Raw genomic sequence first — 25,125 nt, forward strand, 5'->3', positions numbered from 1 at the left:
ATTAGTCCCAGTCTCATTTTTGGATGCTCACGCTGTGTCTCCAATTTCTTCTCCACCACGTTTGGCAGAATTTGTTTGGGATGCTGTTTAGTACATACACCAATCCCAGGCAACGAATGACTGGCCACAGGTGTGTCTGATAAAGAAAACATTGTTTCTGCTCTGCTTCAGGCACGTCTGCCATGTTAGGGACCTGCTTTCTTCTGCATAGCTGATAGGAATCTATTTGGAAGGGACGAGTGCCTCCCACTGTAAAGTCAAGAGCGGCTCTCCTTCTGGCTAACAGCAGAGCTAAGCTGGGAAGGGAATGCTGACGTCTGCGGAGCTACCCACCAAGGCTGAATGAACGATACACGGGGCTGCATGGTCTAACGTAAGAGAAGTCAGAAGGCGGTTCCTAGGCAAGAGATCGCTGTGATTGCCGAGAAACAAACCCAGCAGTGATGGGTTTGGTTTTCTGAACTGGCCTGTAAAACGATTGTATTGGCATCAGACACTTGGAAATCATCTGTCTTGACTGGTTTAGCCCATTTAGTCAGCCTTCTCTGGGATTGTGTGTAATGCATGCAAAGGACAGCTTGTTTTGACTATATACAGAGGAGGACAGCCAGGGTTCCTGGAACGGGGCTGACATTCGTCACGTGAGTCAGCGAACTAGTAGAGACTTGATGGAGAAGTTGGAGAAATGGGCCTTCCCGAAATTCAGGGGTTGCACAGACTCATACAGAAAGCTACTAATGAGAGCAGCTGCAGGGTAAGGAGTTAACAAAGGCAGGATTTGTGTTATGGAAAAAGGGCCCTGGTGACTGGGAGGAGGGTGGGTCATGCTAAGTGAGATTCAGGTTTTGAGCTTTTGGAAGCATTTGGAAAGTTACCATAGCATTGTATCGTATTGGAGGGACGAAATGGAGGTTAGAATTTTATATATCTGAGATACATATGTATAACACATGTAAATACAAATATAAAGTATGTATGTAATTTGCATTCATGGTTCTTAAATTGAGTACACTGATGTGTCCAAGGTTCTAGCTAAATAGGTGGGTCTGAATGTTCATGTGTGGAGCTGCTTAAAAATAGTCATAGAAGAAAATGTGGGAGAGAGGAGGAATGTGTGTATGTATGTGTATTTTTAGGGAATTCCCATGTAAAAGATGTCATGATAGCTAATTTTGAAAACATGGTTCTGTTGTCAAAACTCATGGACCAATGCAGTAAGTCAAAACACTTTCTACTTATTCCCTTCCCTCTTGGAATAACCTCTTGGTAAAATCTCACCCGGCATCATGGATAGAGTGGTTGTTTTTGAGACGATGCCAGTGAGTTGGTATTTGACCTATTTTAAGTATCAAGTTAATACAAATTCATATAGGAGCCCCCAGTACCGATGCTGTCACCATGCTCGCTTTATTCCTAAGCAGGAAAGAGGAAAGTAAAGCCGCTTACTGTCCCTGGAGGATTTACTTCAGTCAGCTGCGGGACCAGCACTTTGTTCCATTGGAGAAGATGGACTTGGCATTTGATGTGATTTGAGGGGACCAGGAAGGCTCTCTACCCTGCAGTATTTTCTCCATGTAGCCTGAAAATACTTGGCACTCATCCTGAAATCCCATCAAGTGCATCACTAGCTGGGTGGCCTTGACAGTTTACAAAATACTTTCTCTATAGACTGTCATGGAAGCAGAGTCGCCTGCCTATTCAGAAAAGGATATCTACTTTATGGACGGGGCTATTTTCCTTCCAATGTTTACAATGTATAGTAGTGCTGTTTGTATCCCACCCTCCCTCTCATTCATTCATTCATTCGGAATTAACTCAATCAGATTGAACCCCTCCTAAATCTAGTTAAGATTAGTGGAGCTGTAGTTAATGAGATTAGTTTTGTATAAAAGGAAGCAGAAGGAAGGAGATGTAATTTTGACTCTTCTAGGGAAGAGTAAGGAGCCAAAGCCAAGAAAAGCAAGTGAGAGAATTCCAGAGGCAGAAGGTGCTTCTGAGTGGCTGACTTGAGAGCTCCAACACTGCTTGGCCCATGTGTGGTGTCTTCAGAAAACACTCTGCTGGGCAGGCCTGCAGCTTCACAGAAACCACCAGTTTCTAAGGTAACTCCCTGACGTCAGCAGTGGGCCACATGGCATACTGTCATTTTCAGATGTGAGGGGGCCAAAATGGGATTTTGGCAAACTAGGGCGTTTGCCACATTGGCAAATTCCCTTTACACTGTTTGCAGAGAGACCAGAGGTTGTGGGGAGTAGGCAACCTCTCACCCCACTACTTCTTCTCCCCGAGGGCTAGAAAGTGACATCTGTATCTTTTACAACCCAGTGCAAGGCCACCTGGCTAGTGGTGGGGCATTACCTGTGAAAGTGAAAAATCTGCCTCTGCACTGAGCGAAACGGAACTCTATTGACCTTTCCATATACAGACGAATTATAAATTCCCCCCAAAACCATGAAGGAAAATTGCAGTTTAAATAGTGTGATTAGGAATACTGTAAAATTGTATTTTGTGTAAATCGGCTTTATCCCACGCTGGGCATTTATACATACATAGCTGGTATGGGATTGTATAGACAAAACAATGTATACTGTAATTTATGGGTGATTCAAAGGATTTTCAAGGGTGATCTTAAAATAATTTTTAATAATTACACTTATTTTTTCTTTATGGGCGGAGTTTACAACCTACACCTGGTAAGACCTAGTGCCACTATATGACGTCTGTCTACACTTCTGTGTGTACATGTCTACTTCTTCTATTGGGTTGGTTGAGATCTATCTTATATCTTAAAACTATGTTCTATGTTTTATCTTGTAAAGTCTAGTTTTTGCCTTAGTTGAATGGAAATTGAATTGAAACCTCAATATATAGCCTCTCTACCAAAAACCCTTCTTGGTTTTCCACATTCACCTCTTAGGCCCCTACTCTCTGCGGCTCCAGAGTCTGACTGCACGGAACACCCCCCACCCCCACCCCGGGAGCCACCTGCAACCTCTTTCCGGAGTCCTGGGACCCTCCCTATTTCCAGTTGTTTTCTGTTTGCCCGCAGGCAGGCACTTCGCACCTAATGCCTCCCAAACCAGGATTTACCTTTCCTCAGCTGCCCCCTGTCCATCACCATTTGCCAAGCTAGAAATCTCTGAATAGGCCGTAGAGCAGAGCCAGGAAAGCTGGGCTTGGGTTTGAATCCTGGCTCTGCCACTTCGCAGCTGTGTCACCTCGGGCAAGCTATTTGACTTTTGTGCCTCAGTTGTCTCATGTATCAAATGGGGATAATAACGGTGTTACTTCCTTCACAGCGTTTTTGTGAGAACTGAGGTAATGCATGTGCCTGGCGCGGAGTACGTTTCATAATGGCAGCTGATAGTATTGTCTGTCATTGTCATCAGCCCTGGCTCCTTACTCCTTCACATCCTACCTTCCTGAAATCCATGTTTCCACTCCAAATCCAGCTCTCTGTCCAAGACCCTCCTCTCCGTGTCCATTGCCACCTCTTTGGTTCAGGGCTTCATTTCTTGCCCAGATAGATAGTGTTCTCCCCGGTCAGTCTTTGCTCATTTTGGCCAATTTCCTCAGCCCATCCCTCCCTCCCTATCACCCCTATTCAGTATGGACCACCTATTCTGTCATTGTCCCGTCACATGCGTGACAGTGGCCTGGAAAGCCTTTCCATCTTCCTCTGGGAAACTCCTCCCCTTTAGCCTAATTCCTCAGTGACTGCTTTCTCGGCCTTTCCAGCCTGAGAAGCACTGTCGCTCACATAACCTGAGCACTCTGAGAACCCCACTCATTTCATTGGAGGCGTCCACCACCTCCCTGGGCCTTGTCTTTCCACACCCTCCCGACCCCTCCTCGCAAGGGCAAAAAGCCACGCTGGAATTGGACAGTCGTCTCACATGCAAGGGCTTTCCTCTGAAATGCTTTCCCCTTATTCAAGTCCTCCACTCTACCCTCCCCTCCAACCTGCTTCATTCCTTCTAATCCTTTGGTTCTTTACTCAGTACCCATCCTCGTATATACCTGGCCTGCTATATACCTTAGGATCCCTCAGGGGCACTGCGTTTTTTTCTTTTGTAACACTTCTCACAGTTGTAGTGAATTTGTGAGCTTGATTAATGTTTGTGTCTACCACTCGACTGCGCGCACTCCCTGAGTGCAGGGCTAGAGGTTGTGTGTTCTCAGCACCTGGCATTGGTTGAGTGAATGAATGAATGAATGTCTTCATGTGTTCCGCACTAGGTAAGCTCCATGACTAAGCACAGTATATGACAGAACATGTTAGATTCCCTCTGTACATCTTTATTGCTGAAGAAATGGATGATAACACCGTCAGTTAATGCACGGACCGAAATAACTCACCCAAGTTCTTCAACTGCCTTTCCGGCTTTGGGGACCAGCAGCATAGTACAGCTTGTGGCTAAGAGTTCTTTTGGTTTTTACCTTCCCACCCGTAAGAAACACTGTTTAGATGTGCTAATGGTCCTGGAGGACAACAGCAGCCACAATGAGCGAAGTATCAGGCCGAGAACCGAAGTAGCCTATCAACTCAGTCTGCAGATTAGGGGGAAGCTGGAATTTAGCTCACATTAGTACCTAAGATAACTGCGCTTTCTGCTTCCCAGCAGAGTCGTTTGAGATTGTTCAGTGGAGTGTTTGCATCAAAACTTCCCATTGAAAAAGATTTCCTGTTGGTGGGGAGGCTGGAGATGATGGGGGTTGGGGGGGGACACAATTCCTTGGATGGTTTCTAACGTATAAAAAGCGTCTTTTTTAAAAACAAAACACACACAAAAAAACCCTGTTCTTAGCCACAGCTATAGTACTGCGATACTGGTCTACGTTTCCACGCAGAAGACTGTTTGCACACAGGCTCTCACGTGCTCTCATCAGGGCTTGTGAATGTCCCGGAGGCTGGCGTGGCTCAGGTGTGTACATATCGTGTCCATCAAAGAATCGTGAACATGTCCTTTGATTTCTTGTGTAAAGAAAAGGAAGCGCGGAGTCCCGTTTAGCTTCCAGAGGAGCGAGGACACGGGAAGAGGCGTGCTTTTCAGCTAAAATGAGCCTTTGAAGCTCGTCCCGCTCTCGCTGCGGCGCGACTCACAGCGGAGGGAGGGGCTTGGACCTTCCCTCCAGGGTGGGGTCCCCGTCGGCGGCCAGAGAGTCAGCGGGTTTTTCTTTGGAAAGAGTGGCGCTGGGAAGGGCCCGAGGAGGCGCTTTGCGAAACCAGCGAGCGAACCAGGAGGGGCCGTAAACAGGGCGGCGGCGGCCGAGAGCCCGGGGCCGCCTTCCCCGCCCGGCGACCCCGCGGCCCGGAACAAAGCCCCGCGGGCGGCGGGCAACCTGGGATCCCCGACTCGACGGGTAAGCGCCGCTTGTCCCCGGGCAGGGACGGTTGCGGGCAAGAGCGTGACCTGCGTTGGTCGGGCGCGCGGTGTTCAGTCGCAGCAACGGTAACCGAGGAGCCCGAGCACCAACCGTCCCCCTCGCGGAGCCGCACCGCGAAGCTCGCGCGGTTGGCCGGCGGCCGCCTGTGCGCCTGCGCGCCGGGAGGCCCCGCCCCCTCCGGGCTGCCGGCCGCGGGGCCGCGCCTCCTCATGGCGGCCGCCGCAGTGTGTGGTATTTAGCGGGCGCGCGCGGCGGGCTCGAGGACGCGCGAAACGGCGGCGGCGGCGGCGGCGGCCAGGGGGGAGCCGCGGCGGCCGGTGCGGGGCGCGCTCTCGAGCGGCGGCGGCCCAGGGTGTCCCGTCGGTGTCGGCGCGAGGAAGAGGCGGTGGCGGGGGGTGGCGGCGGCGACGGAGCGCGTGTGAGCCGGGACCCGGGTCCGAGGCGCGCTCTCCGCCCACAGGTAAGTGCGGCCCGGCCTGGAGGGAGGAGCCGGCGCGAGGGGCTCTCCGGCGGGAGGAGGACTCGTAGGCCCGGTAATGGCGGCGGGCGGGGCGGCCGCGCCGGGGCGCGGGCCGCGGGCAGCCCCCGGCCCGGGCGCCTTTGTCTGGGCCCGAGCCCCGCCGCCGGCCGAGCGCCGCCCCCCGCCCCTCCCCGCCCTCCCGGGCCCGGCCCTGCCCGCCGCCGGGAGCCGCTCGCCCCCGCCCCCGGCGCCCCGGGCCCGCAGGCCGGCGGTGGGGTCGGGCCCGCGCGGCCGGGCGAGGGCGGGGATCGGCCTCCTCGCCGCCCGGCCCGGCCCCCGCGCGCCCGGGAGGCGGGCCCGGCGGGGGAGGCGCCTGCGCTCCCGGCGCCCCGGAGCCGGCCTTTGTTGTGAAGGGTCCCGGCGTGTGCGGCCAACATGGCGGAGGTCAGCTGAGTGCGGGCAGCGGCCGGCCCTTCCCTGCAGCCCCTCCCCGCACGGCCCGGGGTCCGGGGCCGCCGGGGCGCCTCGGCTGCCCTGGGGTCCCTGCCGGCGCCGACCCCGGGCCGCATCCCCCTCGCGCTGCGGCCGGAGCCCGCATTGTGCGGTGGTTGGACCGCAGCCTCCTCCCTTGTTTGTGTCGCGGGGCGATCGCGCCAGCCGCCTGCCAGGGAGGCTCCGGCTTCTTACTGCAAACCTCGCTTTCCCAAGGCGTCGTCTGTCGGGCACTTTGGGGTCGTTTCCCGACTCGCCCAGGTTTATAACTTAGCGCTGTGGATTACCTGGGCCACAGAGTTACGTACCAGGTTTTGCGTTTCCCGTTCCTGGAAAGATGCAGAATTTGTTTGCTCTGACAGCCAGGGAAGTCGGATTTGTGTGTTCGGGAAATCCGATTGTGTTGCTGGTTTGTCAGAGTCACAGCAGCGGTGAGCGTGGATGTAGGACGGTGATCGGACTCCCCGTTCCCACGGTGGCAGTTGAACATTTACCATTTCTTGATACGTGGCTGTCAAGGGTGAATTGTTAACGCTTTTCAGCACTTGAATGTTGGGAGCACTGACTCGGCAGGCAGACCGCCTGCTTTGGTTCCAATCCTGCCCCACCGGTTTGTGACCTTGGGCAAGATACTTAAAATGAAAATGAAGCGAGCTCTGCTTCGTTTTCCCAATCTGCAAAATGGGTATAATGACGGTACCTGCTTCATAGGGTTGTTGGCAGAATTGATGAGATGATAGGTGAAGGGCTCCGAGCTGTGGAAGGCCCAGGGTAAATACTCAGTAAATATTTGCTGCTAAGTCTGTTGTTAGTTACTAAACTTAGGAGGTTATCTTGGTGTGATGCACACGTTGTAAGTGCATAGGCTAGAATTAGTGAAATCACATTATAAATTGTTAGTGCTTGGGTTTTTCTTTCAGTATATTTTGTTTTTACAAATGAGAATAAGAGGTTTAGAGGATAAATTGACAGCTGTTTTGAGATGGTGGCATTTGGAAGTTTCTCTAGTAAGGGATTTGGATAGGTCTTGTGTGGTCTGGAATTCAAAAAATCAAATTGATTAAACTGAGGTTTCCTTTTAGCACTTTTCCATTTCTGGATCAGTTTGCTTCCAAGGACTTGAGTTAACTGACTTGGAAAAGTGGAACCGGGAGTCCCTTTGAGTGTTAAGGTGTCTGTGGTGTCACCATCTCTTTTAAGACATTACTGAAGAACAAAGTATAGTGTGATAAATGTAATGATCTGGTAATTTTATCAGGGAGATATTGGCTCAAATTGTGGAGGAGAGGATTTAGGTTAGCTGTTAGAGAACTTTGTGATAAGTAGAGTTTGGATTATACATATTGTGTAATTTTTCATTCTGAAAATTAAAGGTACAGATTTCTGTGATCTGGAATGGTTAGTTGCTACCCTCAAGTTTGCTTTGCCAAATATTTTCTTTAGATATATTATAGAATTGTACCCCCCAGAGTGACACCCATTTGTTACAATTGATGTACCTACAGTGACGCATCATTATCACCCAGAGTCCATGGTTTACATTATGTTCCCTGTTGGTGTCCTATGTTACGAATTTTGACAAATGTATGGTGATGATGTATCCAGGTGCTTTGCAATGACGCGTCCAACACTAAAACCTTGATTGCTTTGAACTGTCCAAGGCTCGCACCCTGTATAGCCAGTTAGTCATCCGCCCTGGTCTTCCTACTGTGGTTATCTCAAATCTGGCATGCTTCTCTCTCATCTTCACATTTAATTACATTCCATCCTCTTCTGCCTTCTAAGTGGTCTGCCGTTGAAGGGCGCTTTCTAGTGTGAGTGACTTACAAGGCTGCCAGTGTAAGGTTCCAAGTTCCTTGACAGGATAGTAAGTACACACACAGCCCCTCTTCAGCTGGCTCTCTGTCGCTTCCCTGCCGTGGTCAGCTGTGTTTGCAGCTGCCTGTGTGCACCAGGTTTTCTCTTCCTCAGCTCTGATCTCGCCTCGACAGCACTTAGCTGAGCTGCTCTTTCTGGACTCCCACCTTGAATGGGGTGTCATCTCTGTGTTCCCATAGCACTCTGCTTGGCCTCCCTGTAATGTGTATCCGCTGAACTGTAATTTGTACCACTTTGCCCCCTCCTGCCACGCCCCCCCCACTAATCTCTGCAATCTCTGTGGGGACTTTGTTTTGGTCACCCTGTTTGTCTAGAGTTTACATTTTTCTGACACAGAGTTGGTGCTCAGTACATATATTTATTGAATGACTAATACCTTCACACTCTCCTTAATATGATCTTCCCGCCATATTCTCCAGCATTTTCTCTTTGCTCTACCTGGTCAAACTGGATTCTTTTTGTTTCTTGAACTGTCTGTACTTTAACATCTCTGTGCCATTGCTCATGATTGTACCTGTTGTTTCAAATGTCTCTGTTCTACTTTGGGCAGATTATTTAACCTCTCCAAACCTTAGTTTCCATTAGCATGTGAGCAATTATTAAATATATTCCCCCCATCCGCCAATGTCCTAATGCAAGAGTGGCAGTATAGTTAAGTGGTTAAGAGGACAGGCGCTTAGAAGCTAAACCGGGATGTGTCTCTTGGCTCTGTCACTTACTAGCTGTGTTTCTGACTTTAAGCTCCATGCGAGCAGGGACAGTCTACTTTTGCATCTAAAAGCACATTGTCTAATGCAAAGAAAGGGCTTAAATTGTGAAAAAAAACTAGTTGTTGAGTAAGTTATTGAATTTCTCTAAATATCACCACTTATATTTTAATGAGGGAAATAAACAGAATTACAAATTGTGATATGTACTATCTGAGAGTCAAGTGTGAAGTAGAGAATAATGGGACTGGGCGGGAGACCTGCTGTCAGAAGTAGTGAGGCTTCAGCGATGCTAAAAGGAGAAGGTGCGAGCGCTAGTCCTTGAAGGAAAGGGAGAGCATCTGGGATTGAAGGAGCAGGTAAAGGCTCATCCGAGGCGGGGATGAGCATAGGCGCTCAGAGAAGAGAGTGTTTGCTGCTGGGCGAATGCGAAGGGGAAGAGCTGGGCAGGGGTCAGAGTCCAAGTAAGGAATGTGAGCTTTATTTCAAGGGTACTGAGAAGCCATCAGTTAAAGTAGTCACGTAACCCACTTCTAACTTCTGAGATTGCTTTAGCTGTTGTTTGGAGAATTGATTGGTTGGCTCGGAGGCTGTTCCTTTGATCGGACTGTAGTTGGCTGACCTGGATTAAGGTGGTGGCAGTGAAAAGGAAGAGAGAAGCGGATGGATTTGCGATCTATTGGAGGCAGAATTAACAGGACTTGTTGATGGATTAGATGTGAGAGGTGAGGAAAGGAGGGAATGAAGTGGTTTCTGGCTTGAGCAACTGGATCATGGCGCTATTTACCAAGATCGGAAAGACTAGACGGGGATGGGACAGAGGGGCAGCAGTAAAATTCAGGATTCAGAGTCCTGCTGGGTGGGACATGCAGAATGATCCAATGAGGTCGAAGGGGAATTGGGGATGTGGTGGCCCAGAAGCCAGGTGGGAGATGGAGCATGTTTGGCTGTTAGAGGGCATGGACCAGAAGAACAAGAGGGAGAAGTGGATGCAAGAGAGAAGGGATAATAGGGATGTGAAGTCCTGAGAAGGTGAGAGGACGGTGCCCAAGTGCAGGTCACTTCCATTCTAAGGGGAGGGAAGGAGGAGCTAAGTCAGCATTTGATGGCTTCTGTTGTGTTTTCTAAAGGTCTCATGGTCGAAGCCGTCAGTTGAGAGGATTTGTAGTCAGTGAAAACTGCTAGGCAGTCGCCTGATGCAGTAGGAGACTCACTGAGAAACAGCAGGGGAAGAGGAGATGCTGTGAGCTGTTAGCCAGTGACGACACTTGATCCTTGCTGTTCACAGGAGATTCTAGAATACCTAGAACAATAGTGTTACTGTGTTTTTCCTCAGTGTAATTGTTTTGTTTGGAAGTATAGCGTAAATACATACAGACAAGTGTTCACATTGTAAGTGTACAGCTGAATGAATTTTCACAAAGAGGACACGTTATTGAGGGCAGCTCCAAGATCAAGAAACAGAACCTTATCAGACGAGAAACCCCCTTCTTTCTCCATAGAATCACCTGTCACCGACCTCTTAAGGAAACCACCTCTTGACTTTTAACACCACGGATTGATTTGCCTGGTTTTGAATGTTATATGAATGGAACAATACAGTATGCCTCTTTCACTTCTCCCTGGCAAGGTTAGCAGCTGATAACCATGTATTTCATTACTTTTTTTTTTTTTTAATCTTCAGGAACTCTAGGCTGAATGATACAGACAAGATGGTCCATTTTAGGTCAGTTTATTCTCTAGCCTTCAGCCACAGTGACCAGAATGATGTTGGCAAAGACCTTTCATTAGGTTTGAGGTTGCCCAGTCACGCTGAACTTAACGTGTGGTTTTCATTTGCTTTGTTTTGAACAGCAAAGAAGGGGCTTGGGGATACAAGGAAAGAACTAGAAGGAGGAGGTTGGCGAGAAACCTTTGGAGAACTGCTCATCTATTTATCAAGCAGATACTGCAAGTGAAGAATATTGTCTTAAAAATTAGAAGAATTTACATAGGAAGTATTTTATAGGAAGTATACTATACTCTTATTGTAATGTTGAAAAACGTAGCTCGTGATGGTGAAATTAAGTGTACACTACTAGCCTCTTTGCAAAAGCTCTACACCTGGAAAGGTTACTTCGATAGTTGGTTTCACTAATTGTTAAAAAGTCTCGTTTTTTTTACCCTCCCTTTCTGTTTTACCTTTTTATTCCTTTGAATTTGGCGAAAGTTCAGGGTTTTTTTTGGGGGGGGGCGGGAATGAGTCAAGGACCCTACTTTATTAGCTTTGTTAGGGGCACGGGGATGTCTTGTCAGTACAGATCGTTGTGAGCTAATGTCTACAGACTATTCTTTTGATTTTGTTTGGAGAGATAGATCAATTTCTGTCTTATAATTAACTTTTAAAGTGCTAAATTTAAGATTTTTTTAATAAACCTAAACTAAATGTGTATATATGTATATGAAATATGTGAGTTTTTTTTTAAATGTGAATAAGCTGTTTTAAAAACATTTTTACCTATAAGTATCTGTTTCAGGCATTGAAAAAAAAATAAAGAATCAGAGCAGTAGACAAAATCAGCTCTTGATTTATGAGTATTTCATTTTGTGTATGAAGTCAGAAGCAGTTCATTAGCAGGGGAGTGTGGGGACATAAACTATGCATTAATATTTTAAAATTTAATTATTTATTACCAAAATAATATGTTTTATGGAATATTTGAGAAATACATACAGAAATGCCGCCCTCACCTCCCCCAAGATCACTCATAATCTCGTAATTGGAAAGTAACCATTGTAGACATTAGGGTGTAGTTGCTCGTCTCTGGTTGTGTCACATTTTTCGAATCAGCCATAGGTATTTTAAATTTAATTTCTTTGATGTGACTTAAATGCTTGTAGATATTTTCCTATTAAGTGATTAGCACTTGTCAGTAACTGTGCATGTTTGCACTGTGTAATTCCAAATGATGAAGTTCGTGTTTATTACAGTCTGTCCGTCTTCAGTTCTTGATACTTTGTGGGCCTGTAGTTCAGTGTCCCGTCTCTTAACCTGGTGGTTTCTGGTTCTAAACTTGACCTCCCTCTCCCCTTCTCTAATCCCTCCCCTAAATCTTTAAATGAAATTCTGCAATTCGGATGCCCTTCTATTTTCTTTTCTGTCCCATTACATGGGATATACATGCACACATACATAAATACAGACTGCTGTATGACTTACTTTTTCCTGCACCAATTAATTTGTGTTTGTACAATTTTTCCTTGTAGTTAATACTGTCTTTTTCCTGTTTTGTTTTCTCTGTGCTAATTGCTAATGCTACCACGTGTTCCTTCCCACTTGTTTAAATGTTCAAGTTGCTAGAATTGCCTCCACACCTTCGTCCTTGAGTGTAAAGTTGCCTTTACCCTCAAGAGTTTTTTTCTCCCCTTTCTTCTGGGTTGAGTCGTCTGTTTACCGCAGCCCATGTTGTCCTTTTTTTTGGTCCATTCCTTTGTGTTTAAGAGCTGGCCCTCCAGGAGCTTCCCAAGAAAATATCCAAGGGAAGAGCTGTTTGGAAGCCGTGCATCGTTATTCTGCCCTCGACACTTTTAGGATAATTTGGGCATAACATTCTGGAGTGGTAATCATTTTCTTTGAGGATTTTAAAAAGCATTGCTCTGTTGGTCTAGCTTTTGATGTTACTCAAACGTCCAAAGTTCTTTTGCTTTCTGATTTATTTAATTCATCCAACAAATATTTATTGAGCCTGTATCATGTGGCAGGCACTGTTTTAAGTGTTTGGGATACATCATTGAACCAGACAAAAATTCTTACCTTCCAGGTTGGGGGGCTACAGCAACAAACATAATAAGTAAATTGCATAGCCTGTTAGAAAGTACTACATTCTATGGAAAAACAGTAGAAATGGGAGAGGAAGGAGGGGAAGAGGGAGAGGGTGGAATGGGCAAGGATTAGGGGTGCGTAGTGGAGGGGCCAGTGGGCAGAGCCCTGGTCAGTGTTGTAACTAGAGGAGACCGGGCAGGCCTCACTAGAAGGTAGCACACAGCAAAGCCAGAAGGATGTGAGAGCAGCAGTGAAGGCTGGGCCCAGAGGGGCAGCCCGCCATCCGGAACAGGGAGGCTGGGGTAGTGAGTGCGGGGCAGAGATGGGAGGGAGGGGGGTCAGAGAGTAAAGGGACACATCCCCACGGTGTGTAGGGCTGTATCAGCTATCGAGGGGGTCTAGCTATGACCCGGATACGGGTGCCAGTGGGGAGCGGAGGCGTGACTGATCTGATTTAAATGTTAACTGGATTTTTTGGATTGCTGTGCTCAGACTGTGGGATGGGGGGTGGGGGGAGACAAGGACGGAAGCAGGGAGACTGGTTAGAAGGGCATTGCAGTAATCCAGGTGGGACATCGAGGCGGCTTGTGCTGCACGGGCGTGGTAGAGCTGGTCAGCAGTGGTTGGACTCTGGATAGTTTACAAGGAGGGACAGTACCATTTCCTGGTTGCTTTACATACGTGGTGCGAAAAGGAGAATAAAGACGCCTCCAAGGCTATTGAACTGTGACGGGAAGGATGGAGCTGCTATGGAGTGAATGGAAGGCTGTAGGCTCAGGAGTCTGGGAGACAGTGAGGGGATCAGCTTTGCGGGGACTCCCCACCATAGGAATGGCTAGGAGGCAGCTGGATGACAAATCTGGGGTTTGAGACAAATCTGGAGGATTTTTTGTTTGTTTTATCTGGGCTGGAGATAAAACATTTCAACTCCTTGGCAATATCGGTGGAGTTTAAAAACTACAAGACGGAATGAGGTCACCAAAGTGAAGAAAAGTGGACAGTGGACAAATGCCAATTTCAAGAGTTTGGGGAAAAGAGCAGGAATCGCTCAAGGAAGCTGAGGAGTCATTGGTGAGATGGGAAAAGCAAGTGCTCAGAATCAGGGAGCAGTTTGTTAGTCAGTGATCAGTCAACTGAGATGGTGGTGACAGTTCAGAACTTGCAAATTAAATACAAACAAAACTACAAAACCAGTGAGATTTAAACCACACTGATTTATAAGATATTAGATACTGTCTGCTGAATTGCAGTCCTGAAACAACATGGGAATGACTGGCGCTGTAGGTTCTTTGGGAGCTGAGCGTATGCAGGTCGCCCACACGGTGTCATCACATGATGCGTTTTCTCACTGAGGGCGTAAGTGCTTCTGTGAAGACCATGTCCTCATCGGGCTTTTCTTCACCCAAGGGCATCATTTCTGTGGTAGGTGCCGTCTGCTTTTCTCTGTAGCTTGCCATAACGAGAGAACTCGAGCGCTAGCGTGGAGCCGGTGTGTCCGTACATGCCCGTGGGAGCATTCAGTGACACGGCTAACGCATTCAGGTGAGGACAACGTGCTCATACTGTTATTCAACACAGGAAAATACAACATTACATCTTTGGAGAAAAATTTGGACCCCAACCCTCCTGTGAGAATAGGATCTTAGCTTGAGGAAAATTAGAGTATAAGTTAATGCATGTGTTACGTCCTTTGAAATAACTAAAATGATTTCGTTAGAGTTTCAGATGTAATATTTATGAAGACACAGATTGTAACTATTTCAATGGAATATAGTTTAATTTGAAGGAGGCTCTGTGAATTTTTTAATACGGCATATTTTCCCCATAAATTTCATTTTTCTGTTTTACTAGTAAAAAGCCATCAGTCCTAAGTAGTAAGACTTTCTGATGTGACTTTTTAACCTCGTTTCTTTAATTTCTCTGTCTCCCAAGCAGTGTACTCTCTTCTGTTTATTGTAGCACCAACTCTTCATAGGTTACTACCGATTTTGATTTTTAAAATTTTTTGCTCTGAGAGAGAGAGAGAGCGTGTGTGTGTGTGTGTGTGTGTGTGTGTGTGTGTGTGTGTGTTACCTACCATACTTGTCAGATGGAATGTGGAGTTGATAAGGTTGTATGTTACAGTGTAGAACTCTGGGCACAGTATATTTTATGGGAAAGGTTTAAAAAGCATAGCTTACTGCCTGGATGGAGCAAAAGTGCTAATATTTACTGGAATGTGTGATAATTTTACATCCGGAGAGAATATAAAACAATCAGGAAAGTAAACAGTTGTATTCAAACCTGGACACAAATAATAAGTTACTAGAATTTGGATGCTTTTACCTTGAAACTGTGAGACTTGTTTACATTGCGATAGTAATTGTTTTGTATCTTGACTGAGATAGTTTTCAATAATTTCAAGTGCGTTACCAAAATTCTATTATTTAGTAATACGTGCTATGAAATAAAAAGGTTGAGAAAGTCTATTTGACCTTTTTCCTTCTTTTACTTATTTCTCTGCTCCTACCTCTCTTCTTGATACTTTGCTTTGATTTAATGTCTAATGGTTTAAGGACGAACTCAGACTATCAGATTTTACCACATTGATACAAAAAATGACAATAAGCAATGTACAGAGCTTTACCCTATTTACCTTGCCCATTCATAGCCTTCCCCATTTTCAACATACCCCCCACCAGAGTGCTGTATCTGTCCCAATTGATGTACCTACAGTGACACATCATTATCACTCAGAGTCCATGATTTGCATTAATGGTTCACTCTAGTTGTTGTGTATGAGTTTTGATGACTGTATAATGTATGTCCACCATTGTATACAGAACAATTTCACTGCCCTAAAAATCCTCTGTGATCTACCTTTTCATCCGTCCTTCCCCCCCAACCTCTGGCAAACACTGATCTTTCTACTATGTCCATAGTTTTGCCTTTTCCGGAATGTCATGTAATTGGAATCATACAGTATGTATCCTTTTCGGCTTCTTTGACCTAGTAATATAAGTTTCCTCTATGTCTTTTCATGGTTTGATCGATTCTTTCTAGTGCTGCATAACAATCCATCGTCTGGACGGACCAGTTTATCCATCACTCACTGAAGGACGTCTTGGTTGCTTCCCCGTTTAGGCGGTTATGAGTAAAGCTGCCATAAACATCTGTGCGCAGGGTTCTGTGTGGACATTATGTTTTCAGCTCATTTGGGTAAATACCGAGGAGGGCGATTGCTGGATCATAGGGTGAGAGTATGTTAGTTTTGTAAGAAACCGCCAAACTGTCTTCCGAAGTGGCTGCGACATTTGTACTCCCACCAGTGATGGATGAGATTCCTGTCGCTCCACATCCTCACCAGCATGTGAAGTGGTCAGTGTTCTGGATTTGGGCCGTTTTGACAGGTGTGGAGGGTGTCTTGCTGTTTGCATTCACATTTCCCTGATGACATGTGGAGCATGATTTACCATCTGTAGATCTTTGGTGAGGTGTCTGTTAAGGTCCTTGGCCCATTGTTAAATCAGGTTGTTTTCTTATTGTTGAGTTTCAAGAGTTCTTTATATTTTGGATAATAATCCTTTATCAGATTTGTCATTTGCAAATATTTTCTCCCAATCTGGTTTGTATTCTCATTGTATTGATAGTATCTTTTGCAAATCAGGAAATTTTAGTCAACTCCAACTTGTCAGTTGTTTTTTTCCTGGTTCATGTCTTTGGTGGTGTTCCTAGAAGTCATTGCCAGACCCAAGGGCATCTAGATTTTCTCCTATATTCTAGGAGTTTTATAGTTTTACATTTTACATTAGGTCTGTGATCCGTTTGGAATTTTGTGAAGGTGTAAGATCTGTGTCTAGATTCATTATGACTTCTATCTATGCTTGCCAACCTGTGGCCTAATCTTACTTGACCCCTTAGCAGATTCCGCATGGTTGACTGCCATTTTTTTACTACTTCCTTATATGATTTTTTAGATTTTATAATTATTTACACCTTGACAAGGTTTATAATATTTACATTCTAATTTGCAATTATAATGCATACAGTTTAGTCTTGGTTCTATATTTAAATGGAGTCATTGTTTTTTTTTTCTCCGTAAGTAATTTTCTTAAGGGTTTTCATGGGTACTGTGTTCCTTGCTGCATGTTTAAGCATATCTGCTTTATTGCCTTTTTTCTTAATTTTTTTCCTGATTACAGAGATAATACAAGTTCCCTGTAAGAATATAATAAAGCGTAGTTGGTTCTAATATTGATGCACATGTGAGTTTTCACACATTTTCTTAGATCCCCATCTTCCCTTGACTTCTGAGATACTGCCGTCTCCCGGTTTTCTCTCATCTTTGCCTTTCTTCTTAGTTCTTTAGACTTTGGCAACTTAGTGTGAGCCTCAACCAGCGGCATTGGCCATCCATGGGAGCTGGTTACAAATGCAGGATCTCAGCCCCAGCTTCAGACTCATTCTGATTCTAAATCAGATTCCGCATTTTAACAAGATCCCTGCATGGTTAGTAAGCACGATCAAATTGGAGAACCATTGCACTCTTTTCCTTTAATGAATCCTTAAATCTTTAAATGTCGGCATTTCTCTTATTTTAGGCAAGCGCCTCGCTGACTTCAGGTAGCATCTGTATGTCAGCAGCTGTCAATCTCCAATCTTAACTCTTCTGTATAGCAGCTGCTTTTTTTGATTAGACATCTCACAAGCATCTCCTACTTTGCACTGAATCTGTTACCATATTTTAGGATCCAGTATAGTGCCTAATAGGTTCTGATTAAGTTTATGCTGTTTTTGCCCCGAAGTGGAAGCCTCAAAATACAATGACGTAGGCAGTAGAAAAACAAGCGTCCTTTGCTTTCCGTATTTGAGTTGGGGTTTGCACCCTCCTCTCCGTGCTGTGTCCTCATCTTGGTTCAGACGTGGGTTTTAGAGCAGCTGTTCGTGGGTCCTTGTCCTGGGCTTCCCACTTGAGATCATCAGTCTCACGAGGCACGTACCTCTTCTATAGCTGCAGAGTTTTCAGAAGTACCTTCAGGAAAACGGAGCTTTTAGGAAAATACGTACAATTAAAAATTTTTTTTTTCTCATTAATTTGCTGCAGTTCTGGAAACTAAAAATGGGTTGTTTAAATTTTTTTCTTAGCATTACTGTTTTATAACAAAGTTTTGATTTTGATTTTTTACCTTGGTATTTAAAACTGTTGAATTTTTGATGTGGTTCCCCCCCCCCCCCCAAGGAGGGCGCAGCTCACAGGGGCCCGTGCGGGGATCCAGCCGGTGACCTTGTGCTACCAGCACCTGCTCTGACCAACTGAGCTGACCAGCGGCCCCCAAAAAACTTGAATTTTTAATGAGACGTGCCTCAATTTTAATTTTGTCGTTATGTGAAGAGTAAATCTTAAAATAGAAGCAATTTTTAACATAATTTAACAAACATTTTCTGCATAATACCCATCACAATGTCAAATGTAGAAAGTATCATTTTTTGCAAAAAGGAGTTTAGGAAAGGAGGAAAGCCCTTGAATGTTTGGAATGAAGTAGTTTCATTTAACCCATTGATTTCTAATATAGAGAGCAAATTTATAACCTGAACCTGCACTTTTATTTTACAATAAGTATGTTGTTTCTAGGAATAATTTTTGGAGAAGTGAAAGAGGGGTCATATTTACATCCTATCTTTTTTACTAAATTAAGAATGCAAATTTTACTTCTTTTGATGGTTTTCACATTTTGCAGTCAGACTAAGTTTTATAAAGCAGTTTACCGTCCCCTTTGAAGGAAACACAACTGAAAATCAGCAGTACCATACCAAGCAGATAAGTAGCTCACGGGTCATTTTCTGGTGCCCACTCTTCCTGGTGTCTCATGCTCCCTCCCTCCCGGTACTTCCTTCCCATGCATGTTCTGGCTGTAACTTGCTTTACAGCACATTGCGGCCCGTTTTCCATGTCTGTTTCTCATCTTCAACTTTGGTTTTGTAACTAGCTGAATTAGCGTCCTGCTGCCACTGTAACATAACATTGTCACAGGTTCAGTGGCAGGCCTTAGGATGTGGCCATGTTTTAGGAGGGTATTGTTTGCCTGCCATAGTGACATTTGTAAACTAGGAGAAAATGGTAAGCACAACATTGTTATGTAGTAATCAGAGTAGCCAGGCTGGGTTGTGGCTAAGCAGAGAAATTCATCAGCCATTTAATAAAAGGAAACAGATTTCCACCTGAAATTGAGAATAAAAGTATAAGTTCTTCTGTTAGGTTGGTACAAAAGTAATTGCGGTATAAAAGGTTAAAAATAATTGCAAAAACCGCAATTACTTTTGCACCAACCTAATACTTCTGTGTGTTAATGTGTCAAAGCAATGTTTAAATGCTCTGAAACTACTAAGACAATATTAAAGGCTGACTCTAAAATGTGTTTATTTAGATTAAAATCTATTTAAACTTTATACTAAACTGGTCTTTAGAAAGTATAGGTAATCAGTGCACTCTTGGAAAAACTTTGAATGTTTCCTTACTTTGGATTCTCTGGGCTTTTCTTAGTGTAATGGAGTTTTTGTGAAATTTTTAGCTAGTTGAGAAATTCTGTTAAGGTTTATTGGACTAAAAAATTAGTTAAATGGCAGTTGATCTTTGGCAGACATGTTTGATAACCGTTACCGGCTAATGGCATCTTTTCAAGTGTATGTCTGAAACCCACTAGTTCTAGACCTCTAACTCGTGATGACCTCAGGCAAGTAAGGAAACCTTGGAGGTCTCAGGTGAGTCCTTACGTGTTTTGGAATATGCAGTATCTGTGATACACATAAGGTACCCACCTCTCTTAATCTAGACAAAAGCCATGTGAGGTTGGAAATACTGTCCTGGTTTTCCAGCTGGGCAGGCAGGGAAGACTGGTTGGAAGCCGAGCGGAGATGACTCCTCACACGTCCGCCTCTGCTGTCCTGACTCAGGTGTTGAGAGGTTTGTCCATAGATGGATGGCTGCAGTCCGCGCTGTAAGGCTCTGTACGGTCCTTTGCAAGTTTGGGGGGAAAAATGAATCGTTTTTCTTTGCTTCAGGAGTCAGTAATCTCCTTGACTTGTTTATACATTTGGGTGCTGTCTTAATTATTTGGAAAGAGTTTTTCTGCCTAAAATATTTGAAGTCACCTGCCCTAGAAACCTGAGACCTGTCTAGAATGAATATGTATTAGAAAATAAAAATGTAGGTAGTAGTAATTTATATTTGTCAGTAGACTATTTTCAATTATATTTCTAATCCTAATGTTTTATATAGCCTAATAGTAAAATAAGGTGAGGTGGCTGAACACTTAATTAATAGGGTGGGAAGTGAAGTGATTCCATTTAGAATTTGCTGCTGGAAGTGGGTGATCTACAGTCTCCTGCTGCGGGGGTTCAGACCCCACTGCCCACCAGCTCTTGCTGCCTTTACAGGCGGCCTGAGGGTGATGTAATGACAGGTTCCACCTCAGCATGCACTAGCTGATGCAATGCACATCGAGGCCCTGGACTTTATGGGGCAAGGGTGATGCTTATTTAGAAACAAAACAAGCAAGTCGCTTTAATGAGGCCTTTAGGACGGCTTTCCCACAGTGGGACGAGAAGGCCGCCTCAGCGTGCAGGCTGCAGCGGAGTTTCCTGTGGGTCTGTGTTTACTGCTCGCGCTGCAGCCTTTGGAAGGGAGGGGGGGTTCAGGACGTGGTCCTGTCGGGTAGGAATGGAGAAGTGAGTGAGCGCTGAGGAACTATGGTCGCTGACGCCTGGTAAGCAGTCGCTACTGGGAGAAGCCGGGCGCTCGCTTTCACTCCAGGAGAACTCGGATCAAAGGGTTAACGTGGGAGGCTGCGGGGTGCAGATAAGGGCTCGGCTGGCCGCGCATTTCCCCTGTTCTCGGGGGCACTTAGTTTGAAACCACACGAAGTTCCCGATTCCGAGTTTGGCCCTAGATGTCAGCTGGTGGCGAGGCCGGAGGGTAAGGGGCTCTGCCCCGCCAGGTCGCCCCTGTGCGACCGGGGGGCGGGGCTTGTGGGCGCCCCCTCCCTCCCTCCCCCTCCCCCTCCCCCTCCCCCCCCCCCCCGCGGGGGCGCTGGGAGCCTGGGCGCTCGCACTCGGGTGGAGCTGCCTTTCCCAGCGGCGGCGCCGCCCGACCCGACCCGACCCGGCCCGGCCCGGCCCTGGGCTCCGGGGGCTTTCGCGCAGCGACGCCAGAGCCAGCCCGCGAGCGCCGCCTTCTCCGGGGGCCAGCAGCGCGCACCTATGGCCCCGGCCGCCCTCCCGACAGCCGGCCGGAGCCTGGCTCCGGAGTCGGGGTGACAGACGGCCGACACAGGGCAGCCAGGGCCCGCGGCCCAGCGCGGCCATGGCGCCCGTTCCTGGAGACGCAGGCAGATTGGAGCGTGGGGAGGTGTGGTCCGCTCGCCCCGGCCGGGCGGGTCTTGTCTCTGCCTCCGCGGCCCAGGCCTCTGAGGAGGGAATGGAGGGGGGGAGCCGGGCGCCTCCCTTCGCTTCTTGACAACTTGACCGTGACGTGTTCAGGAACAGAAACTATTCCGGAGGGGCCTCTGCTCCAGCCTTGCTTCTGGGGGGAGGGCCGCGCTGCCTGCTTCTCATGACCGGGAAGTGCACCTTACCTTTTCTGTGCGCCTGGAAGGGCGTCTTACTCACCTGTTTACCGGCCGCTGGGACCAGGAAGAGAAAAGGTACTGGCGTCTCAGGGACGGACCGGGGCGGCGTAAGCCGGCGGGGGCTGGCGGCCAGGGCCGCGCTGCAGCAGCGCCAGGGGCCTCGCAGCGATGCTTCTTTGGCTGTTGAAAGCAAACTTCAGCTTATGCGGCGCTGCTGCACGGGTGTCCTGAGTCCTGGCTTCTGCTCCGCTGCAGGCTGCTGTCGCCTGGGATTCTCTTGTGTTTGCAGGTGGAGCTGGGTCCCACCTTCGGAGCCTCGGCAGGCTCCAGCTGCTGCTACCCTGTGGCCACATTTCACTGGTTTTCAGTTTGAGTAGGAATTTAAATTGTGCTTCCTACAATGTTTGGAAAAATAATAAAGACATATTGTGACATGAACCCGAACTATTGATGATAGATGAATATGTAACTATTTTGCTAGGCCTAGAAATTCAACAGTAGTGTTTTTCTTGCTTGGTAGTTACACTATGTTGAATACAAACTGAGTTTCCTGACCCTCAGTGTGACTGATTAGCCCTGTTGGTTTAGTGGTTTGAAAGGCATTGGTGGCTTCGACTGTTTTGGGCACTTTCCAATATTGCTGCTCACTTAGGTGAGCAGCCTGAAGTGGGCCACGAAGGCATGTGGCACGTACAGGGCATGTTGACAATGCTAACCCTGTGCTTTCCCACGGGACCCAAAACTCGTGGCCCAGCATGTGCACCTAGAATCTCCTCAGGGAAACTTGGTGAACAGGAGAGCTGCTTCTGAGTCCTTTTGTTGGGCTAGGACACCTGGTTATAGAGCATCAGATGACAGCTGATTCCTGCTGTCCTAAATCTGTGTGACGGGCCACATCAGCGTAGAATTCTGCTATGCTTGTATTTCCCCTTGAACTATTCCTGTATCTTTTCTGGCACCCTCACCCCCCATTTAAGGTATCTAGTCCAGTAATATAACCCAGATTGCATTTACATGGTCACATTGGTAACCAGCATGGTTTTTTCAACATTATATTCGTTACAACAGAATCTAATGAGTATAGCTGAGAAAACATTCAATTTGAGGCACTGAAATTTAACGTTGTTAAAATATGGCTTCTGTAGTTATTGGGAGTACATACACGCTTAGACCATCAGTAGATGTTTTGTCACTCCAAGCCAAAGGTAGATTCCTGGGGAAAAGTGTTTTATCTTTCATTCTGCTCTGATGTGTCTTTTGGAGCAAAAATTAATATAAGACTGGGTCTTTTACTATATTATATTATACAAGACCCAGTCTTTATAGTAAAATAAGACCGGGTCTCATTAATTTTTGCTCCAAGAGACACATTAGAGCTGATTGTCTGGCTAGGTCTTATTTTCGGGGAAACATGGTAGTTACATTGTTCGTTTCTTCCAGATGACATTTATCTCTTAACTGTTTATTTATCACTGTGCTGTTGAATGTTTCAGCGGCAGTGGGGAGCCCTGGGGTACACCGTGCCTGCTGACTCAATCCCCCATCCGCAGTGCTGTGGCTCTCTTTCTGGTGCTTTTGTCTCCGTTCTTTACCTTCTCTTCCTGACTCCTTTCCCTTTGCAGATTATGTCTGATTTATATTGTGGAGTGGAAGTAGGATAGAAAGATTTATTTTCTGTAAATACCAGACTGAAATGGAGGATGGATGGCCCTCCATTTATTTCTCCTCTATTCTACTACCTCACTTTTGAGGGGGACACTGGTCAGTGGGAAACAAGATTAATAACTAGCTGACGTTAACATGGTGGGGAAAGATGTAATTGGTGAAGATGGATGACGGGATGGCAGTAGGCCCTTGTGAGCCCCTCCATTCCCCAAAGTGGTGCTCGAGCAGGTCACTGGTCATCATCGAGATACCTGGGTGACCCTTGGGGTCACTTACAACCCCCTCTAGCTAGCTACAGCTGCTCAGAATGGGAACGAGAGAGACTGAGGAGGGGAACTGAACTCAGAGAGGGACAGAAAGTCCAATGAAAACTGATTAGATTAAACTCAAGCTCCTTATGCAGAATTTCTTAGTTGCTTATGGTCATTTGTATTTCAGCATTTATTTATTCCATGTAGTCCACCCAAAGATGATTTTTAACTTATTTTAAGAAAGGGAATTCTGATGCGTTCTGAAATATTTTGGAGATGTCATCCAGCGTATAACTCCTAATAATCAGAATGCATATTTTGGGTAATTTATGTTTTTAACCCTGTTGGTTTGCTCACAGTCAATTTTGTATGAAACAAGTGTTTCTGGAATGTAGACATTATTTGTAAAACAAGTTAGAGTTGTCGTTCCTTTTCTCCGGCTGCCTCTTACTCTCCCTGCTTCTGTTACAGAGATGAGCCGCCAGACGGCGACAGCATTACCGACGGGGACGTCCAAGTGCACTCCGTCCCAGAGGGTGCCCGCCCTGACCGGCACGACCGCCTCCAACAATGACTTGGCCAGTCTGTTTGAGTGTCCGGTCTGCTTTGACTATGTGCTGCCACCCATTCTTCAGTGCCAGAGTGGCCATCTTGTTTGTAGCAACTGTCGCCCAAAGCTCACATGCTGTCCGACCTGCCGGGGCCCGCTGGGATCCATTCGCAACTTGGCGATGGAGAAAGTGGCCAATTCCGTACTGTTCCCTTGTAAATATGCCTCTTCGGGATGTGAAATAACTCTGCCCCACACAGAAAAAGCAGACCACGAAGAGCTGTGTGAGTTCAGGCCTTACTCCTGCCCGTGCCCCGGTGCTTCCTGCAAGTGGCAAGGCTCTCTGGATGCGGTCATGCCCCATCTGATGCATCAGCACAAGTCCATCACCACCCTCCAGGGGGAGGACATCGTTTTCCTGGCCACAGACATCAACCTGCCGGGCGCTGTGGACTGGGTGATGATGCAATCCTGCTTTGGCTTTCACTTCATGTTGGTCCTGGAGAAACAGGAAAAATATGACGGTCACCAGCAGTTCTTTGCAATCGTCCAGCTGATAGGAACGCGCAAGCAAGCTGAAAATTTTGCTTATCGACTTGAGCTAAACGGTCATAGGCGCCGATTGACTTGGGAGGCCACTCCTCGATCTATTCACGAGGGAATTGCGACGGCCATTATGAACAGCGACTGTCTAGTCTTTGACACCAGCATTGCACAGCTTTTTGCAGAAAATGGCAACTTAGGCATCAATGTAACTATTTCCATGTGTTGAAATGGCAATCAAACATTTTCTGGCCAGTGTTTAAAACTGCTGCATTCAATTTCACAGAGAATAGGCACCCATCTGCCTGCCAACCTGAAACTTTTGGTAGGTGGAAGCTAGACACATGAAGGTAAATAAAAAGGAAAGGCTGTTAAATGCAGGAAACAGTTGCATGTAGTAACACTAATATATTTAAAAATAAGTCAACAGTAAACCACTGAAGAATATATATATATATACACCCAAGACGGGAATCTTTTGTATTAAGAAAGGAAGCATTGTAAAATAATTGAGTTTGTGTTTGTTGTAGATGGAGTATACTGTTGAAAAATACTGGGTTTTTTGTTTTGCTTTTGAGTGCGTGAGTGCGTGAGTGTGTGCGCGTGCGTGCGTGTTTGGGTTTTTTTTCTTTAACTGACAAGCCATGTGGAGTGGTCTTGGGCCACTGCTTTCCCCCTTGTGAGTCATATATAGTGCTGCTGTGTGTGTATACTTTTTTGTGTGTATTTGCTAATTTTTATTAATTCTAGTTTTTCATTAAATAAAGTTGACTTTCTTTTCTGTAA

General features: G+C 46.3%; 1 protein-coding gene across 6 annotated transcripts; it reads left to right on the top strand.

The window, feature by feature from the left end:
- Positions 1-5,043: 5,043 nt before the first annotated feature.
- Positions 5,044-25,125, top strand: SIAH1 (siah E3 ubiquitin protein ligase 1). 6 transcript variants are annotated; one of them, XM_019731873.3, is made up of 2 exons: positions 5,044-5,364; positions 23,718-25,125. In XM_019731873.3, the coding sequence occupies exon 2, from the start codon at positions 23,720-23,722 to the stop codon at positions 24,566-24,568; it is 849 nt and encodes a 282-aa protein (XP_019587432.1). In that variant the 5' UTR covers positions 5,044-5,364; positions 23,718-23,719; the 3' UTR covers positions 24,569-25,125. The 6 variants fall into 6 exon arrangements, with proteins under 6 accessions (XP_019587432.1, XP_074171047.1, XP_019587431.1 ...); XM_074314946.2 differs by lacking the exon at positions 5,044-5,364 and adding an exon at positions 5,565-5,848; XM_019731872.3 differs by lacking the exon at positions 5,044-5,364 and adding an exon at positions 6,117-6,292.

This window comes from Rhinolophus sinicus, chromosome 8 (genome assembly GCF_057876585.1).
Source record: "Rhinolophus sinicus isolate RSI-liver-muscle chromosome 8, RSI-T2T, whole genome shotgun sequence".
In the NCBI taxonomy this organism is placed as follows: Eukaryota; Metazoa; Chordata; class Mammalia; order Chiroptera; family Rhinolophidae; genus Rhinolophus; species Rhinolophus sinicus.